This window comes from Pseudophryne corroboree, chromosome 1, assembly GCF_028390025.1.
Source record: "Pseudophryne corroboree isolate aPseCor3 chromosome 1, aPseCor3.hap2, whole genome shotgun sequence".
In the NCBI taxonomy this organism is placed as follows: Eukaryota; Metazoa; Chordata; class Amphibia; order Anura; family Myobatrachidae; genus Pseudophryne; species Pseudophryne corroboree.
This window is the reverse complement of record NC_086444.1, coordinates 434,097,341-434,119,238: the sequence shown is the minus strand read 5'-3', so window position 1 is coordinate 434,119,238 and position 21,898 is coordinate 434,097,341. Positions and strand designations below refer to the sequence as shown.

General features: G+C 45.8%; 1 protein-coding gene across 5 annotated transcripts in view; it reads left to right on the top strand.

The window, feature by feature from the left end:
- LOC134890873 (ubiquitin carboxyl-terminal hydrolase CYLD-like) overlaps positions 1–21,898 on the top strand; it is an 85,891-nt gene that overhangs the window by 53,920 nt on the left and 10,073 nt on the right. For all 5 annotated transcript variants that reach the window (XM_063913494.1, XM_063913495.1, XM_063913490.1 and 2 more), the window contains 3 exons: positions 7,454–7,545; positions 9,197–9,260; positions 15,595–15,727. In XM_063913494.1, the coding sequence (XP_063769564.1) occupies positions 7,454–7,545; positions 9,197–9,260; positions 15,595–15,727 (289 nt within the window). The remainder of the gene's footprint in view (positions 1–7,453; positions 7,546–9,196; positions 9,261–15,594; positions 15,728–21,898) is intronic.

The window sequence follows — 21,898 nt, the reverse complement described above, 5'->3', positions numbered from 1 at the left end:
AACTGTGGGGTCAAGAGCACAGTTGCTAATTTTTGGGCTAAATAAAATGGGCTATTATCGTGATTTCAACCCGATTATCTGGCTATCCAATTATAGCCCGTTTTTTTTCAGCCGAACAATTACACACAACAATTCTGCGATTCAGGTGTGGAGGTGGTTAAATAAAAAAATAATAATAATAATTAGCCTTTTTTTCTGAAGTGTATCAATCAATTGGAGTTTAAGCTATGAGTTATAGCTTATAGGATGCAAGAGAATGTAAAGGGTAGGTGGGATGTTTTAAAGGATAAAAAGGAGATTTATGGTAGACTTACCATTGTTAAATCTCTTTCTGCGAAGTACATTGGGTTCCACAGGGAGACATCGGGTGTAGAGTGGATCTTGATCCAGAGAGGCACCAACAGGCTAAAGCTTTAGGCTGTCCCAGGATGCATTGTGGGGCCTCCAAGCACTCTGAGCTCAGTTTTGTTAACCAGTCCAATGTAGGAGCAGGCAAAAGAGAAGGCAGATGTTAGTCACATAGAACCACATTCTCACGACAGGAGAAGGGACCAGCGGCTAATGCCATACAAACCCATAGAAGCTAGGTGCATCAGGGTGGGCGCTCTGTGGAACCCAATATACTTTGCAGAAAGAGATTTAACAATGGTAAGTCTACCATAAATCTCCTTTTCTGCAGCAGGGTACATTGGTTCCTACAGGGAAATATTGGGTGATGTCCTAAAGCAATTCCTTAAGGGAGGGGAAGCGCCTTAGCGGATATGAGAACCCGGCGTCCACAGGAAGCATCCCGAGAGGCGGAAGTATCAAAGGCATAGAACCTAACGAACGTGTTCACTGAGGACCATGTAGCCGCCTTGCACAATTGTTCAGCAGAAGCGCCACGGCAGGCCGCTCGAGAAGGTCCAACAGACCGAGTAGAATGGACAATAATAGCAGCAGGAACTGGGAGTCCAGCCTGTGCTTAAGCTTGTGCATTCACCATTCTAGTCCATCTGGCCAAGGATTGCTTATTTGCAGGCCAGCCACGTTTGTGAAAACCAAACCGTACAAAAAGAGAATCTGACCTCCTGATAGAGGCAGTCCTCTCCACGTATATACGGAGAGCCCGTATCACATCCAAAGACCGCTCTTTGGAGGAAAAACAAGAAGAGATGAAGGTTGGAACCACAATCTCTTGGTTTAGGTGAAAAGATGACACCGCCTTAGGTAAATAACAAGGGCAAGTTCTAAAAGCTGCTTGGTCACAGTGAAACATCAGGAAGGGTGGACGACAGGACAAAGCGCCTAGGTCTGACACCCTCCTAGCAGAGGCAGTAGTCAGTAGGAACAAGACCTTGACCGTGAGCCATTTAAGGTCCACTGACTCAAGAGGTTCAAAAGGAGACTCTTGCAGGGTATTCAGGACAACAGACAGATCCCATGGAGCCACAGGAGGGACATAGGGAGGCTGAATCCTTAAAACACCTTGAGTGAAAGTATGAACGTCAGGAATAGACGCAATTTTTCTCTGAAACCACACCCACCATGCAGATATATGAACCTTGAGGGAGGCCAGATGTAAGCTGAAGTCCAGGCCTTGTTGCAGAAAAGCCAGAAGTCTGGAAGTTCCGAATTTGTATGCATCGGAATTCTTAGCAGCACACCAGGTGAAGTAAGCATTCCAGACCCTGTAATATATCTGTGCAAATGCTGGTTTTCAGGCATTTAGCATAGTTTGGATAACCGCCTCGGAGAATCCTTTGGCCCTCAGGAGTGATTCTTCAAGAGCCACGCCGTCAAAGCCAGTCTGGCCAGGTCCGGGTAGACACAAGGGCCCTGAACGAAGAGTTCTGGACATGGAGGAAGTAGAAGAGGAGGCTCTATCGATATCGATGGTCTGAGAACCAATGCCATTGGGGCCACGCTGGAGCGACTAGAAGTAGTATTCCTCCTGCTTGTTTGAACTTCCGTAGTAACCAGGGCAGGAGTGACACTGGAGGGAACACGTAGGGCAGCCGAAAGTGCCATGATATTGCCAGTGCTTGAGGATCCCTGGTTCTTGATCCGAAGACCGGAACTTTGTGATTGTGTCGAGATGCCATCAGGTCTACATCTGGTAGGCCCCATTTGTCCACTAGGAGTTGAAAGACTTCCTGATGAAGACTCCACTCTCCAGCATGCACGTCTTGACGACTGAGGAAATCCGCTTCCCAGTTGAGGATTACCGGAATAAACACTGCCGATATTGCTGGCAGATGGCGTTCCGCCCAACGAAGGATTTTTGACACTTCCATCATTGCCATGCGACTTCGAGTGCTTCCTTGATGGTTTATGTATGCAACCGTGGTGGCGTTGTCTGACCGTACTTGAACAGGCGACAAAGCATTGAACACTGGCCGCAATTCCAGAATGTTTATCGGGAGGAGTAATTCCTCTTGGTCCACCGACCCTGGAAAGAGTGTTGCTCCAACACTGCGCATCAACCCCTTAGACTTGCATCCGTAGTCGGTAAGACCCAGTTGGGGATCCAGAAGGGATGGCCCCTGTTGAACTGCTGGTCCAGTAGCCACCAGGTCAGTGATAGACGAACCTCCGGAGTCAAAGAAATCATGTGAGACCTTATCCGATGAGGTAGGCCGTCGCACTTGGAAAGGATTAACCTCTGCAGAGGGCGGGAATGAAATTGAGCGTACTCTACCATGTTGAAAGCAGACACCATCAGGCCTAGTACTTGCATCGCCGAGTGTAGCGACACTCTTGGGCGAGAGAGGAAGTATCTGATCCTGTCCTGAAGCTTCAGGACCTTCTCTGGAGACAGAAACAGCAATTGACTGTGTGTGTCCAGCAGTGCCCCCAGGTGCACCATGCCCTGAGCAGTGACCAGCGAGGACTTCTTCCAGTTGATGAGCCATCTGTGGACTTGTAGGAAGTTTACCGTCCATAGCAGATGACTGAGGAGGACATCGTCTGAGTTTACCAAGATAAGCAAGTCGTCCAGATACGGCAGGATCCTTACTCCCTGGCAACGGAAATGAGCCGTCATCACGGCCATAACCTTGATGAAGATCTGCGGGGCCATGGCCAGTCCAAACGGCAGAGCCTGGAAATGATAGTGAAGGCTGCCAATAGTAAACCGCAGATATTGCTGATGCGATATGGCAATAGGTATATGCAGGTAAGCATGTTGTATATCCAGGGATACCATATCATCTCCGGGTTCCATGACCAGTACAATTGAGCGCAGTGTTTCCATACTGAACTTGGATACTCTCACAAACTTGTTCAGTGATTTGAGGTTGAGAATAGGCCGGAAAGACCCATTGGGTTTCGGTACTAGAAACAGGGTCGAGTAGTATCCTCTGCCTCTCTGGGGTGGAGGTACCGGCACCACCACTCCTGTATCCAGAAGGGAACTCGCAACCATTTGTAGAGCTTGCGCCTGTAACCGATCCGAAAGGATAACTGTTTTGCAGAACTGATGAGGGGATGCCTCTTGAAAGAGACTGCGTACCAATGAGAGACAACTTCTCACACCCATGCGTCTGAAGTGGTCTTTAAACAGACCTGGGTGAATCGCAGAAGTTGGCCTCCCACCCTGGGATCCTCCAGGGGGAGGCTTGTCCCGTCATGCAGCAGGCTTGTCGTGTTTAGAAGCAGGCTGACAGGATGCCCAGGATTGTTTAGCCTTGGGCTTTGTGGTTTTGGAAGCACGAGATTGTCTCGGGTATGCCTGACCTTTTGCTTTCCCTTGAGGCCGAAAGGAGCGAAAAGTGGTACCTTTTGCCTTCTGTGCAGAAGGAGTAGTGTTAGGGAGAAAGCCGCCAAGTCAGCCACAATTTTATTGAGGTCTTCCCCAAACAGGGTGTCTCCCTTTTAAAAGGGAGTACCTCCAAGGTCTTTTTGGAATCCAGGTCCACCTTCCATGACCTTAACCACAGAATACGGCGAGCCAGGATGGATGTAGTCGATGCTTTGGCCGCCAACACACCTGCCTCAGAGGACGCCTCTTGAATGTAATAGGTGGCGATGGTCATACGAGACAGGTACTGTCTGGCAATGTCCGATATATCCTGAGGCAGCTCTTCCTCTAATGCATGAACCCATGCTTCAATTCCTTTTTGCAGCCCAAGAGGCTGCTATAGTGGGTCTATGTACAGCACCTGTAAGGGAGTAAATAGACTTCAGGCATCCTTCCACACACTTATCTGTCGTTTCCTTCAGTGAGGTGACAGTGGTGACAGGCAGAGTAGACGACACCACTAGACGGGTGACATGGGAATCCACCGGTGATTAATTTTCCCTCTTGTTATACAACTCAGTAGGGAGAGGATAGCGAGCTACCATCCTTTTAGACAGGGAGAATTTAATTCCTGGAAAAGACCAGGGTTCTTGTCGTATGTCCACTAGATGGTCAGAAGTAATAATGTTTTAGTTACCTTCTGAAGTTCAAACCTATCAGGTTTCTTAGACACCGTAGTGGAATCCTCGTCATCTTCAGTGATTTGTAGGATCTGCTTAATAGCAACCACTAAGTTAGGGATATCAACCTGAGTAGTGGATTCCTCGTCAGAAGCCGCTGTGTCAGTGTCTGATGGAACAATATACTCCCCATCCTTATCAGAAGAATCTTGTGATAGATTAGTGGATTGTGAGGAGGAAGTAGCCCGCTCAGGTGACCCCGTGATGCGAGAGTGACTTGGGGCAGTTTTTTGTCTAACCAAGGAGTGACTCCATTGCTGCATCTGGGTAGACAAATTATCCGCATAAGGCGGATTTACCATAGGGACAATATGTGGCTGTAATTGCACAGGCGGTCCCATAGGGGGCGTAAGGCGTGTCACGAGTATTGAGCATAGTTGAGAATGCTGCCCAAGGTGGATCCCAATTTGTTACAGGAGCCGCGGACTGACTGGGAGATGTTTGGCACATAGTACACAGACCGTCCTACGAAAACTTCCCCCTCAGGCAAATCCTTGGTGCATGCGCTGCAGGATGCAGGAGCGTCCTCGGATTTCCCGCCCTTTGTGTTGGACATTATTATTAATGCAACCGCAGAGCGTATTAGTATGATACAGCCAGATAGAGTACAATACCTGCGAATAAATTCCCTAGTAAGTGACTGCGTACACAGTACACAAACACCAACGAATAAGTCTGGTATTATGTGACTGAGCCCACGGTACACAACACCAGCGAAATAAATACGGTATTAGATGACTGAGTACACAGTAGAATACACTTTAATCGGTAAATAATGTGAAGCACTATATATGGACCCTGACGCACCTAGGGAGTAATTCAGAGTTGATCGCAGCAGCAAATTTGTTAGCAGTTGGGCAAAACCATGTGCACTGCAGGGGGGGGCAGATATAACATGTGCAGAGAGAGTTAGATTTGGGTGGGGTGTGTTCAAACGGAAATCTAAATTGCAGTGTAAAATAAACCAGCCAGTATTTACCCTGCACAGAAACAAAATACCCCACCCATATCTAACTCTCTCTGTAAATGTTATATCTGCCACACCTGCAGTGCACATGGTTTTGCCCATTAGCTAACAAATTTGCTGCTGCTATCAACTCTGAATTACCCCCCCTAGTCCCTTAGGGTACAGAATACAGTGATAGATATAGCTGGGATACACTGAAAGTGAAAACCACACAGCAGATACAGGCACACACAGTCACAGTGACAATGCAGATAATTATTTTAGTAATACAATAAAACTGCACTGGACTAGTATATGTATATTATATATAACAATGCACGGTCTGAGACCGGATGTATATATCAGAATACTCGTACAATATATTCTGGCACAGGTACACTTGTTCTTAACTAACGCTGTCTTAATATTGACATGTAGAATACATAAGTGCTTGTAAAACCACGGCGCTGATGTACAGGCGGGTTTACAAAGGAGACCTTGCCCTGCAATCCCGGAGACCAGTCGCATCTATTTTAGAAAATGGCACCCAGCGTCTCAGTCAGGGAGTGAGGGAGAGTGTGAGGCAGCTCCAGGGTGGGAACACCAGCAGTAGATGGCGCCCTTGGCCGGGGTAGAGGCTACAGGTCGAGCGCTGGTTCCCCTATGCTGGACTTCACCACCTGGTACTATGGAGTCTTCTTAAAATGGATATTAGTATATCCGACCTGTACTCCTATGCCCTGGTGGATATAGTGGGGTCCCTGCTCGGTTACAGTGTCCACGCCAGTGTCGCAGTCCGTCTCCCTAGACTGCGACAGGAACGCGATTTAGTGGAGGGTCCCGCCTGAAGGACTCTCTTACCCCCACCCCATAGCAGCCACGCGAACCAGTCGAGCATCTGTGACCGTGTGCCTAGAGCCGGAGCGTCTCCGCCGCAAGTACCCGGGAACAGGCCGCGGGACTATGCGATGCCGCTTGGGAGGTGATGGAGCTGCAGCGCTGAAGTGTCACCATGAAATACAGCGCTGACAGCCCAGTTTTGAAAACATTTTCTGTCAGAAAAATCTTTTTCAGGGCTGCCCAGTACAGCCCTCCTGTTAGTGACTGCTTCTTCAGGCACCAACTCAAAACTGTGCTCACAGAGCCTGGAGGCGGGGTTATAGAGGTGGGGCCCACAAGGCATCCTGGGACAGCCTAAAGCTTTAGTCTTTTGGTGCCTCTCTGGATCAAGATCCACTCTACACCCGATGTTTCCCTGTGGAAACCAATGTACCCTGCTGCAGAAAAGAAAGATGTTAAAACTGTCTTCAGGTGGAATATAATTGCCCGCAATATTTTTTTTAAGCACGAAAAAACTGCCATTATCCAATTAGTCCCCGTTTTTAGATATTTTTTTAGTGCAAAAACACATAGGGGGACATTCAAATGTTTGAAAAGTCAGTTGTGAGTCTGTTTTTTCCTATGTAATAGACAGGATAAAACAGACACCCAACCGACTTTTCAAACATTTGAATTCCACACATAGAATCCATGATAAACCTATGTGTTTTTTGTTACCTGCATTTTTTTTTTCAAATAGTAACTGCCGCCGCTTCTGGGCTGATTGTATAGCCCTGAGGGATCAATTAGCCTGCAGCAATTGAATTCCCCCTTTAGTGTTTGCTTTTTCCACACTTGATAGCCTGCAGAAAAATAATAAATGATCTAAAGCCACATTACATTATCAACTGGGAGATCAGAATAAGAGGAAATAACAATTTCCCTTTTCTGTGAGAGTGACTTGGTGGATTTTCCTTGCTTATATGGGAAGTTGCCCATACTCATTGTCTTTTACAGTAATAATGGAACATGCAGTCTTATAATGAACACTAAGTACTTCTTGTGCAACAGGCTGCATTGGACCCAGAAATGTGTTACCAAACAATGGTTCTCGTTTTCTTTTATTAGTAATTTACTTGTTCCCATATGACATTTATTAATAGATGATTTATCACTCCCCTCCCTCCTCTTTATTTCTAACCTGTTCCTTCTCTCATGGCAATTTAGGAATGGTTATGTATGTGCCACTAAAGTTATGGCTCTGAGGAAGATTTTGGAAGCCGCTGGAAAGAGCACTGGTTTCACCAATGAGGAAAAAGGTGACTAGAGTACTTCACTATTGTAGTTTACTGTATATAAATGCATTTTTTTTTTTTTTATACATAGGAGGAGGGTATGTGGTTAGCATACAGACAGTCAGGATCCTGGTGGTCACAATACAGACGCCGGGATCCTGTTGCGGTATACCGGCGAGGTAGGTGATTCCCCCTCTATGGGTGTCCACGACACCCATAGAGGGAGAATAGATCTTGCCATCGAGCCCACAGCGTGGCGAGCACAGCAAGCCCACAAGGGGCTTAGTTGCCCTCACCACCCTAGCGGCTTCCCAACTCTCGGGATGCCAATGTCGGGATAGTGACATTCGGCATCCCGGGCGCAGTATTACATACCGAACCCCCTTGGAGGTGCCAGAGATTACACCTTGTAAACAATCCCATATGCTTTATATGGGGAAATGCTTCTAAAGTGTGCAAAAGCCAATGTAATTAAACATTTAAAATGTACAATTGTGATACAGACCTGATGTCTCTTTTTAAGGCATAAAGCTCAAGCTACTGTATATTTTAATAGGAACCCATAACCAGTTTTTACTTAATGAAAAGCTCCATTTAAATGTTTGTTTGAAATAAAGCAACCTCTGTCAACTAGTAACATATCCAGATAGTTTCCATGTCAGGATCTCTCTTATCTCCTGCTTCCTCATCCCTGCCTTGGCTGAGTAGTCCGTTCTTCAGGGATTGACACCCTGGCATACATTTCATGAGTACAGCCATTAGTACAAGTGTGCCAAGATTGGATGCCACTGCTCGCTGTATCATTCAGTGTTCACCCTACATGTTGATCCCTAGAGAAATGTCTGTTCTCTGTCTGAGGTAGGGATGAGCACTGCATTAACTCTGAGGGTCCTGAACACTCCTAGTAGGGTGAAAGGGAAGGAGTTTTAGTAAAGTGTCTGTAAGTGTTTGCTTTAAGGCAGAGGTTCCCAAACTGTGTGCCGTGGCTCCTTGGGGTGCCTCGGGACATTTGCAGGGGTGCCCTGGGTTGGTGGTCCAGGACCAATTCAAATTATTCATGGTCAATAGAATAGGCAAAACCAGTGCTGGTGGCTGCCAGTCATAAAATATGTGGCCAAACAGAAGCAAATCTTGTCCCTCACCACACAACTGACCCTAAGGAAGACATATAAACGCGATCTACTTAATGTAATATTTCTTTCAAAATTTCTCACTAAGAAATTTTTGGCCTTGGGGTGCCGTGAAAATAATTCTGATATTCTAGGGCTCTGTGATTCAAAAAAGTTTGGAAACCTCTGCTTTAAGGGCTTTTGACATTTGACTTTTTGCTATAATATGTAATCTATCCTGTGCTAGAGCAAAGTTCAGGAAATGGCTGTGCAAAACTACTGCACGTGGGCACTTGCTAAATGTGTGTGTGTATGTATGTATGTATGTATGTATGTATGTATGTATGGTGGGTAAGTAGATGCACTTGCTAACAAATATGTGCTCTTAGATGACCATTACTATCTTTCATACTATGAGGGGTATTCAGTTGTTGGGGGTTTGCTTTTTCCTATCTAATAGAAAAACAGACACCCAACCGACTTTTCAAACAATTTAATTCCACCCTATATGTTGCATCTGACCATTCAGTGGCTATGTCTCATTGCCTGCTCTCTTTTTTTTTCAGATCCTGAGGAATTTCTAAACCAATTGTTCCAGGTTCTTCGGGTAGAGCCTCTCTTTTATATCCGGTAAGTAACCAAATATCAGGAGAACCATTAATACCATCTTCTGTATTCTACAACACGTGCCAGGCTATGAGATGAACCCATATTTTAGACAGAAGGACATATATTCAGTCACAGGCGTCAGGAGCATGCCTTCACGGGAAAGGTGTGGCTTCGCAGGAGGGGGCATGGCTTCCACTGGAGACTGTTGTAGCTGCAGTACCGGCTCCTACACTGCGATAGAAGCCGGGTGGTGCATGGAATCAGAGCCGGGCATAGGCAAACTAGGCAATTGCCTAGGGCATCTGGTATGCCTAGGGGCACAAGCAGCTTCTGCTGATTAAAATGATATGCGACATGCCTATATTCTGTGTGTAGCATTTCAAATGTAGATACAGCCACAGTCGCACACAGTATATAGGCATACTGCATATCATTTTAATCAGTAGAAGCTGCTTGTGCATCCTAGCCACATAGCAATGCAAATAATGCCTTTTCATAAAAAATAGGCACCCAATGTTAGCAGAGCTGCCAGTTGACTCACGCCAGGAACTATATGTGTCATTATGTGTATAAGAGCAATGCTAATGTGTAACATATGTGTAAGGGGCACTATGTGTGTCATTATGCATATAAGGGCACAAATAATGTACGGCATATGTGTAAGGGACATTATATGTGTCATTATGTGTATAAGGGCATTAACAATGTGTGGCATATGTGTAATGGAAATTATGTGTATAAGGGCATCAATAAGGGTTGGCATAATGTGTAAGGTGCATTATGTTTATAAGGACATTAATAATGTGTGTCATATGTGTAAGGAGCATTACTGTGTGGTATTATGTGTATAAATGGATTACCAATGTGTGGCATTATGTGTATAAGGTGCTCTACTGTGTGGCGTAACGTATAGAAAGGACACTACTGTGTGGTCTAATGTGAATAAACAGCAATATGGTGTGGTGTAATATGAATAAGGAGCAATATGGTGTGGTGTAATGAGAATAAAGAGCAATATGGTGTTGTGTAATGTGAATAAGGAGCAATTCAGTATGATGTTATGTGAATGAGGGGCACTACTGTGAGGAGTAACGTATATAAGGTAAAGTGGTACTACTGTGTGATGTAATGTGAATAAGGGACACTATCGCATGATAAATTGTGAATAAAGTTGCACTACTGTGAGGCATAACTTGAATTGGGGTACTATTTTGTGGGCATGCCCCTTGCCAGCAAAAACACATACCTTTTTGGGCTGTGAGCCGAATGTGCACACTGTTCTTATTTAAATTACAGGGGGTAGGAAAAAAAAAAAGACTGCTATTGGTGGGGGGGTGATGGTGCTGGGAAAAGGTTGCAGGGTCAGAGGCGGAACTAGCGGTGGTGCTAGGGGGCACCAGCCAAAATCTTGCCTAGGGCATCATATTGGTTAGGGCCGGCTCTGCATGGAATGCTACAGTGCATTACACACTGGTTAATACTGTTTATACTGTACATAGATTGCCTTTTGCAATTTTCAAGTTGCTAGTTCATTTTCTCTCCCTTCATGTCTGTGTTCTCTGTTTTTATTGTCTGTCTCTATTAATTTACTTTCCTGGTGTTGCATTTCTCTCACACTGTTTGTTCCCTCTTTAGGGCCTCCCTCTTTGTGCATGTCTATCATATCCAGATACTCAGAAAATGTGGGTTAGGTGACAGTATATCTCTGTTACCTATGCTCTGATTTCAGGGACAAATTAAAGGTACAAACTCACAGGATTAATACTAGGAAGACATTAAAGACACTTTTACATTGTATGAGTACATTGGTGGTTGATAAAGTAATCAGCTTCTCCACAGCAAATGCAGCCATATTGCTGCTTATCTGTGCGTGTAATTCACTTCCCCCTTCCGCCTCATTATTTGTTCTGTCTGAAGCGAGGAATCAATAGCATGGCAGGAGATCCCATTAAGACCTGTCACTGATTTCAACGCCCAGTGAATCTTTCAGAGGATGGCAGGAGGTAATTTGTAACTCTTCCAGGCTGCAGTTTCTGAGATGTTTCCTCTAATCTGACTGGAATGCATCTGTTGGCAGAAGCACACCATTGAAAATTGTTAAACTGTTAACTTGAAAGGCTCTTGTTAATTCATTTAAGCGTGAGTGATTCCAAACTTTTACCTTTGAGTTGGGGGCCTGTCAGCACTTCAGTGGTGTTGGGGTCCTTTTACCTTCTAGTTACTCCTACCAACTCATACCACCAGAACCATCCCTTACATTCTCTACATTTGAGGACCATGCTATACGCCTCTTCCAACCAGTCCACCTTAGAGTAGCTGTCATTTACCACCCCCCTGGCATTGCCTCCAAATTCATCTACAACTTTGCTTCCTGGCTCCCTCATTCCTCTCTTTTGACATTCCCTCCATTATCCTAGGCGATTTCAACATCCCTATCGATATCCCCACACAATACCCTGCCTCTAAACTCCTTAACCTCACCTCTTCACTTGGTATCTCCCAGTGGACCTCCTCACCCACCCATGTGAATGGGAGCTCACTGGATCTGGTCTTCACTCACAGTTGTGATATTTCCGATTTTTCCAACTCCCCATTTCCCCTCTCTGACCACCACCTGCTCTCCTTTAACCTCTCTCTGCTTCCCCATCTCTACCTCCTAAGGCTACCACCACTAAGCGTAACATTGAGGCTATTGACACCACATTCCTTTCCTCCCTGTTTGACTCGCTTCTCTCTCTTATTCTCTCTCTCTCAAGCCCTGAACAAGCCACTTCCATATACAATGCATCCCTTACTTCTGCTCTTGACTCTGTCATTCCACAAACCACTATTCACCCTCGCAAATTAACACCTCAACCCTGCCACACCAAATGCACCAGATATCTGCAAAAATGCTCACATACTACTGAGCGACACTGGAGGAAATCACGCTCTCAGGCAGACTTCCTCCATTTCAAACTTATCTTCTCATCCTTCAGTGCTGCCCTTTCTCTTGCTAAACAGTCATACTTCAAGAACCTCATCTCCTCCCAGTCTTCTACCCCTGGCGCCTCTTTGGCACTCTCAACTCGCTCCTCTGCCCACCTCCATCTCGTCTCCCCTTCTCACTCTCTGCTCATGACTTTGGCACTTACGTCACATCCAAAATTGACTCTATACGTCAGGACATCGCATTACACCAGACCACCAGCAATCATCCTTCTCCCATCCCTTACCACCCCTCCCCATCCCTCTCACCAACTCTGACATCTTTCTCCCATGCATCTGGTGAGGAAGTCATGGCCCTCATTCGTTCCTTTCCCCTCCCCACTTGACCCTATCCCGTCCCGCCTCCTCCGCTACCTCTCTGCTTCTGCCTGTTCCCATCTTTCCCACCTTCTCAATCTCTCCCTCTCATCAGGCACTGTCCCCTCTGCCTCCAAGCATGCTCTCATCTCTCCTATTCTTAAAAAACCTACCCTTTATCCAAACACTCTCTCCAACTACCGACCCATCTCTCTTCTCCCTTTTGCCTCCAGACTCCTTGAGCGTATTGTCTACAACCGCCTTACTTCCTTTCTTTCCTCACACTCACTACTTGACCCATTCCAGTCTGGCTTCCGTCTTCTCCACTCCACTGAAACAAAAGTCTGCAATGACCTTCATGCTGCCAAATCTAAGGGCCACTACTCTCTACTTTTCTTCTTGACCTCTCTGCTGCTTTTGACAGTGTGGACCACCCTTTCCTACTACAAATCCTTCACTCCATGAGTCTGCGTTATACTGCCCTCTCTTGGCTGTCTCCCTACCTCTCTGACCATTCATTCTGTCTCCTCTCATGACTCCACCTCCCCCTCACTTCCACTAACTGTTGGTGTACCCCAAGGTTCTGTCCTTGGTCTTCTTCTTTTCTCTCTCTATACGTCCTCACTAGGTAAGCTCATTAGTTCTTTTGATTTTCAATATCCTCTCTATGCTGATGACACTCAAATCTATCTTTCCTCTCCGGACCTCTCCCCTGCTCTCCTCACTCGTATCTCCAACTGTCTGTCTGCTATCTCTGTTTGGATGTCCCAGCGCTTTCTTAAACTTAACATGTCTAAGACAGAGCTGATCATCTTCACTCCCTCCCGCATAACCCCACCTCCCACAATATCATTGTCTACTGATGGCACTACTTTCTCCTCTAGCCCCCAAGTGCGCTGTCTTGGAGTAATCCTTGACTCCTCCCTCTCCTTCAAACCACACATTCAGCACCTCTCACAAACCTGCCGTTTTCATCTAAAAAAAATTTCCAGGATCAGACCCTTTCTGGCCAAGGATGCTACTAAGACCCTTATCCACTCATTGGTCATCTCCAGACTGGACTACTGTAATCTCCTCCTGACTGGCATTCCTGATAAATACCTCTCTCCACTCCAATCTATCCTCAATGCTGCTGCCTGGTTCATTTTCATCACCAAACGTACTACGTCTACCTCTCCTCTCCTCTCCTACAAGACCTTCACTGGCTCCCCTTCCCTTTCAGAATCCATTTCAAGCTTCTCACACTCACTTACAAAGCCCTCACCCACTCCTCTCCCATTTACATCTCTGACCTTATCTCCCCTTACACTCCCACCTGTCCTCTTCGCTCTGCTAATGCACGCCAACTCTCCTGCCTACTGATTACTTCCACTCCCACCTCCAAGATTTTTCACGTGCTGCTCCCTTTCTCTGGAATTCCTTGCCTCTCCCCTTCAGACTCTTCACCTCTCTACAAAACTTCAAACGGGCTCTCAAGACCCACTTCTTCACCAAACCCAGCCATATCTCATCCTAACCCTCTGTTCCACGCTCTGTATGTACCCCATCTGTGTCATCCATGTCTGTTTTATCCCCTTAGAATGTAAGCTCTATGAGGAAGACCCTCTTCCCTCATGTGCTTATCCTTTTTCTTACTTTAATAATCTTCAGCTACACCAAATCCAGCAGTCTTCTGCCACCTGATACTTATTCCAGTGTCATCTGCTGATGCAGCTATGTTTATTTACCCTGTACTTGTCCTATGTTGTCATCAACTGTAAGTTGATGTTTTCCTGTTTTGATTATTTCTTTATGTACTCTGTAATTGGGCGCTGCGGAACCCTTGTGGCACCATATAAATAAATAATAATAATAATTGGATGTTTCTAAGGTCAGCCTTTATCTCTGGGTTTTCCATTCCCAGTGAATAGTTGATTGATGTAAGCAAGTGTCAAAGGTAAATAGACGCAGTCTCCGTTACATGCACACATGGGGACACTATTTGCATGCCCACCACTGACAATCTTGTTAGTGCCATTCCTTTCTTTTTTAGTATCCCAATATTTGAGACAAAAGAGCAGTAAAGAACAAAACTTGTACCGCTTACTAATAAATGGTGTAAGGAATCTATATAAACGTGGAGCATGCTGCTGTTGGTGACATACAAAGTGACCTGAGACTAGGGATCCGTTCGTCATCAATAGTGGGCTTTTATCTATGTATATATAATATAACTAGTGATAGCTTCATGGACCAACTGTTTGTATTTGTAGATTTAGAAGTGATACCATACATTTGGGAGATCGGTCATATAGATGCACAGGTTGAAGATACTTTTCTTGAATTATATATTTCCCATTAAGATACTGTCCTAATGATCAAGAGGAGCTTCAGCTGTCTAATGTAGTGGAAAGGTAATATGGCATTTCTAACAGAGCTGCAGGGGAGTATGTCAGGTTAACACTGAACAATGGATTTTTATCTTCTTGGTTATTAATTGACCTCTCTGATTTTGGGTTTGTGTGTACCTCCATTGCATCCCTCCAAGGACAAGTGCGTCTTATCCTACACATATGCTTCAAAAATGCTCAGGAAGGGTCCCACGCGTCCATCAGTTAGAAATAGATGAAAATCAGACTTGAAAGTCCCCTACTGGTAACTGTCAGTGGGAGCAGGCGGTGCATAATGTGAAAGACACAGAGTGTGCCGGCGCTCAGCCACTTCATAACAGGCAAGATTGGCAGAACCGGGGCATGTGGAGAGTACATTAGAACTGCCCAATCTCCCCCATTCTGTCACCTACACACTCAGTGGCAACATAATTTCCTGAAGAAGAGTTCCCTCTATCATACGTTGTGTTCCCTTAGGGATTTTTGACTATCAGCCAGTCCCACCATACTCTACAGGAAACATTATGTCCAGAGATGGTGAGGGTCTTCCCCATTCTAGCTCCAATAAACTCACCTGTTCCCTTATTTGCAAGGTCTTCACCACACTTGCTCGCCTCCTAGTTCTAAAATGCAGTGCTTCAGCAACTCTGATAACATATATGCTCTCCCACAGATTACAGTAACGTTATCTCTTCATCTAGGACACAGAAGAAGAAACCACAGGGCTGTATATTCTACCAGATTTTCATGGAGAAGAGGCAGTCAGTGGATGTACCCTCTGTGCAGCAGCTGTTGGAATGGTCCATGGTTACTGGTGATCTCAAGTTTACGGAGGTAAAATGCAAGACAGTAGAAGCCGAATTCACAAAAGTTCTGTTTTCTCATGTTATTAAATGGTGTCAAATTCTGAAATACAATCTACTTTTTTTGTAATAGAAAACATTGGTTTATATTGGGAAAATGTAGTAACCAGAGTCAATACCTGCCTTAAACAACACAAGTTGCATACACAATGCCCCATCACATTGCTGTAATGCAGACAGTTACACTATATGGACAAAAGTATTTCTCTAGCATCCATAAGGGATATTGGGGAGACTTAGTACGATGGGGTATAGACGGGGTCCAAAGGAGCCGGTGCACTGTAAATTTCTTCACAGGGTGTGCTGGCTCCTCCCCTCTATGCCCCCTCCCACAGGCAGTTTTGAAAAAAAGAGCCCTCAGGAGAGGATGCACACACTGGAGCTCCAGAGAGTTTTTTTCAGTTTCTTGTAAACTTTCATTATTTTCGGTATGCTGTTTGGGAGTTGGGGGGGGGGAGGGAGGGACGGTCACCAGCCTTGCGAGGTGTCAGAGCCGCTTCCCCGCTGCAGGACCACCGTCCTGAGAGGTTGTTTGTTCAGCGGGGCACTGCGCCTTAGCTGTCGCAATCACAGCATGCCGCACACCCCTAACACTAGCCTGAAGGAGACTACAGTGGTGAGTACAAACCAGGGGCTCCGCTAGGGGGGTCCCCCAGTTCAAGGCTGCTTACACGCAGGGGAGGCATATGGGACCCTACTAGTGGGGACCTGCTATAGCCCCCCGTGTAGACTAGCGGTAGCTGATGTTTTTAAGCACTTTAGGAGACATTGCCAGTATAACAACTCTGTAGCTCCGGTGCCATTAGGGGGGACGGAGCTACCTCAGAGCGGGACCAGCAGCATTTTGGCGCCTTCCTCTGCTTGCTGCAGCAGGCTCACACAGCTCCTCCTGACACTCAAGACACACTGGAAAACTGGTACAGGGTGTAGCAAAGGCGGAGAGCCGCTGTTGTACACAATCTGTGTCCTATGCAGGACAGAAATCATAGGTTTTCACTGTGATAGAATAAGCTGACAGCCTCACTGGGGCTGTGTAGCTGGGGTGTGCTGGTCTCCTCTCTCTGTATCTCCTCTCACATACAGTAGGGGCAGGCTAGCTAAGTTTTACTTTCTGTGTGTATGTGTATGTCATTGTGATTTACTGTGAACATGGGTAAACACAAGCTATGCAGTGTATGCCACACCAGATTCTCTCCCTTATGATCTGATTCTGTTTCATGTGAACAATACATCCAATCTTCACAACTCATTGAGGGGACTGGGGGAGAGGGTCAAGAGCCTTCCTGGCTAGGGGCCCTTAAAAATATGATGTCTGATATGTCATCACAACTCACTGCTAATGTTCAAAAAACTCAGCTACTACAACAGGCTGTTGCAGACTTAGCTGCCAGGGCAGATGTTACACAGCCCCCCCCCCTCTTTACTCAGGACCACAAAAGCGTGGTTTTCCTGCTCTACTTTCTGATTCAGATGAAGAGGTACAGGAGGATGGGGAGAACTTGGATCCCGTTAGTGGGGATTCCACTTCTGCTCAGGGTATTGAACCCCTCATTCTGGCTACACGGGACATGTTAAAACTCCCTCTAGAGGACGCTGCATCATTGCAGTCATTTTTCTTTACACAGAACAAGCCTAATGTCACTTTCCCTGATTGTTCAGAGTTAGATGGCCTGTTTAAGTTAGCCTGGAAAAATCCAGACAAAAAATACCAGGCTTCCAAAAGATTTTTGCACACTTTCCCATTTGCTCCTGAAGGTAGGAAATTCTGGGAAGAACCCCCATGGGTTAATGTATCAGTCTCTCGCCTGTCTAAAAAGGCGGTGCTGCCTGCCCCGAGCTCCTTTAACATAAAGGACCCTACAGACAGAAAAATAGAGACTCCACTAGAGTCTATCTACACAGCAGCAGGTGTATAGCAAAGGCCGGTCATAGCGGGTTGCTGGTTGACCCATGCCATTCACATGTGGGCTTCTCAAATTCAGGAGGGCCTCTCCAGAGATATGCCTCTGGTCACTACAGTGACTTTCCTGAAGCACATTCAGGACACTGCACGCGTCCTGTGTGACTTGCTTAAGGAGATGGGCAATATATACGTTATGGTAAGAACTTACCGTTGATAACGGTATTTCTCCTAAGTCCACAGGTTCCATAGGATAACAATGGGATATGATGGAGCGACAGCGGATTGGCACCAAACGATCAAAAGCTTTCAGACCTCCCAGGATGCAACGGGCCCGTCCATATATCCCCGCCCACTGGCTCAGGCAAATCAGTTGTATTCCAAATCACTAGGCAGGAGCATCATGTAGAGCCCTAATCAGGCGAGAAGAACACACATGCACACCCTTCTGTTCAAGAAGGAAGAGGTTAGTGAGTAGTGAGTGGAACCTGTGGACTTACCGTTATCAACGATAAGTTCTTACCATAACGTATATTTCTCCGGCAGGGTCCACAGGTTATCCACAGGATAACAATAGGATTTCCCAAAGCAATTTAGTGGTGGGGACGCTCCTGATTGAACAGGAGAACCTTACGCCATAATGTCTAATAAATGTGTTAATGGAAGACCATGTGGCTGCCTTACATATCTGTTCTGCTGAAGCACCATGTTGTGCTGCCAATGAAGGACCTACCATACGAGTAGAGTGAGCAGAGACATTAGCCGGAACAGGGAGATCAGCTTGAGAGTATGCTTCTGAAATCGTTAGAAATTAGTAGCAGGCCATCCTCTCTTGTGAAATCCATAGAGAATGAAGAGAGAAGCTGTCTTTTTGATGGCACTGGTACGATCCACGTAGATCCTTAATGCCCGAACCACGTCCAGCGACACATCTCCCGCAGAAAGTCCCGATACCTGAAAAGCCGGGACTACAATTTCTTAATTGAGGTGGAATTTAGACACTACCTAAGGAAGATTCCCAGACCTAGTTCTGAGAACTGCTTTATCTGGATAAAAAAAATCAGAAAAGGGGAATGACATGACAGTGCTCCTAAATCTGACACTCTTCTAGCTGATGCCATAGTCAGTAGAAAGAGAACTTTAGCTGTCAACCATTTAAGATCCACTTTATTAAGTGGTTCAAACGGGGCAACTTGAAGAGCTTTCAGGACTACACTTAAATCCCAAGGTGCTGTAGGAGGAACAAAAGGAGGTTGAATGCACAGCTTTCCCTGGAAAAAAGTATGCACATCCTGTAAATTGGCAATTTTCTTTTGAAACCATACAGTCAATACTGATACTTTTCACTCTCAAGGAAGCCACCTTCAAACCTTTATCCATTCCTGCCTGAAGGAAAGCTAAGACCCTGGAAAGATTTCGGATCCACACTTCTTTCACTGAACCAATGAATATAGGCCTGCCATATTCGGTGATAAATACGAGCTGAGGAGGATTTCCTTGCTCTGAGCATTGTTTGAATTACCTGTTGTGAGAATCCTCTTGACTTCAGGATAGCGGTTTCAAGAGCCACGCCGTCAAAGACAGTCGATCCAGATGTCTGTGATAACAAGCACCCTGCATTAGTAAATCTGGACGTTGAGGGAGCAGAAGTGGAGCATCCATCGACATTCTCTACAGATCTGTGTACCAATGCCTTCTCGGCCAAGCTGGAGCTATTAGAATCACTGCACCCTTTGCTTGCTTTATTTTCCCTGGGTAACAGGATGATCGGAGGAAACTGATGTGCCAGATGAAAGTCCCATTTCACTGACAAGGCGTCCACAAAGATCTCTTTGGGATCCTTTGTTCTTGACCCATATGCGGGCACTTTGTTGTTCAGACAAAACGCCATGAGATCTATCTCTGGCAATCCCCACTTGTCTACTAGAGTCTGAAAGACCTCTGGATGTAGAGCCCATTCGCTTGCCTGAATGGCATGTTGACTGAGAAAGTCCGCTTCCCAGTTTAGGACTCCCGGAACGAATACTGTGGACAAGGCTGGGAGATGGAGTTCTGCCCACTTTAGTATGTGACTTACCTCCTTCATTGCTGTTTGGCTGCGGGTTCCTCCCCGATGGTTGAGGTACGCTACTGCCGTTGCATTGTCTGAGCGGATCTGGACTGGCTTTCCTTGAAGAGCGTCCTTTGCCTGAATCAGTGCCATGTATATGGCCCGAAGTTCTAACAGGTTTATTGGCAGGCAACTTTCTTCTGTGGTCCATTGTCCCTGGAACCATAATTTTCCGGACACTGCTCCCCAGCCCTGAAGACTGGCATCTGTTGTCCGATTCTCCCAATCTGATATCCAAAAGGGTCTCCCCTTGTCTAGATGGAATGTCTGTAGCCACCAGACTAATGACTTTCTTACCTTTTCTGAAAGTACCATAGTCTGTTTCTTTATTGTCTGATGTACTCCATTCCATCTGGCCAGAATCAGATGCTGCAGAGGTCTTGAATGGAATTGTGCATACTCCACCATGTTGAATGTTGACACCATCAAACCCATCACTCGCATTGCTGCATGAATTGATACTGTTTGACTGTTTAACAACTCCTGAGTCCTTGACTGTACCTTAGATATCTTTTTCCGAGTTAAAAATACTTTCTACAGACTTGAATCCAGTTTAGCCCCCATGTGAGTCATACGTTGTGATGGAACCAGAGACAACTTTGCCCAATTTTTATGAGTCACCCGTGCCTCTGCAAACATGTTATTGTCTGTTGGAGATGGCACAGGAGCAATTCCTGTGATTGTGCCAGGATTAAAAGGTCGTCGAGGTATGGAAAAATTCTTATCCCCTGCTTGCAGAGATAAGCTGCCATAACCACCATGATCTTGGTAAATACTCTGGAGGCTGTGAGTAACCCAAAGGGTAAGGCCTGGAACTGAAAATGCTGCTGGAGGATGGTGTACCTGAGATAACACTGATGGGACAGTGCTATAGGAACATGTAGGTATGCATCCTGAATATCCAGGGATACCATATAATCCCCTGGCTCCAAGGCCAAAACTATGGAGCGTAATGTCTCCATGTGAAACCGTGGTACCCAAATGTATTTGTTTGGCATCTTGAGATTGAGAATGGGTCGAAAAGACCCATTTGGCTTCTGAACAAAAAACAGGTTGGAGTAAAACCCTGTCCCTGTTGTGCAGGGGTTACTGGAATGACTACTCCTGACTGAAGCAATTTCTGAATTGCTTCTTGCAAGGCCCTTGCCTTCGCTTCCACCCGAGATGGGCTGGTGCAGAAGAACCTTCAAGGAGGATGCTTCTTGAAGGGGAAAACATAACCTAGAGATACCGCTTCTTGCACCCAGGCATCTGTTGTAGACTGCTACCAGATCTGTGCAAACTGAAGTAGCCAGCCCCCTACCCTGGGGTCCCCAGGAGGAGGCCCGCACCATCAGGCTGATGGCTTATCTTCTGGTTTGGAAGCTGGCCCTCTGGTAGCCCAATGCTTCTTTGACTTACCTAACTTATTGTATTGGGCTGCTTATGATCACTTTTTCCCTTCGCTTTTCCTTGCGACCGAAAAGGCTGAAAAAATGGACCCTTAGGTTTGGGGTTATATGTGGAAGGAAATTTTGACCTTCTTGGAGTCTGCTTCTGACTCAAGAATATCTGTCAATTCTTTACCAAATAGGAATATTTCCAGCAAAAGGCAAAGATTCCAAAACCTTCATAGATTCTGAATCAGCTTTCCACATACGTAACCAAAGTGCTCTGCGAGCAGCTATTGTTGAGGCTGATGCCCTAGAAGCAATAGTACCCATATCTAATGCCGCTTCTTCCAAGAATACTGTAACCTGTTTAATATGAGCTATATAGGATTTTTGCGCTCTAGAAGTGCAGTGCATCAGCCCAGGCAGCCACTGCCTTTGCCATCCAAGCTGAAGCCATGGCTGGCCTTATGACTGCCCCAGAGAGAGAAAATATGGTTTTCAGAAAACCATCCACTCTCCTATCCGTTTAATGATATTGATGGTAAAGGCAATATAGATTTTCGCACTAATCGAATCACATGCGTATCTACTTTAGGAGTCACCTCCCATTTTAAACAGTCCCCTGCTGGAAAAGGATAATTGGAAAACCATTTTTTGGGAATTATGTATTTTTTATTGGGTGTAGCCCAAGCCTTTTCCATGATTTCCGTCAGCTGGCCTGACCCTGGAAACTCAGCCTTAACTGTTTTGGGACATTTA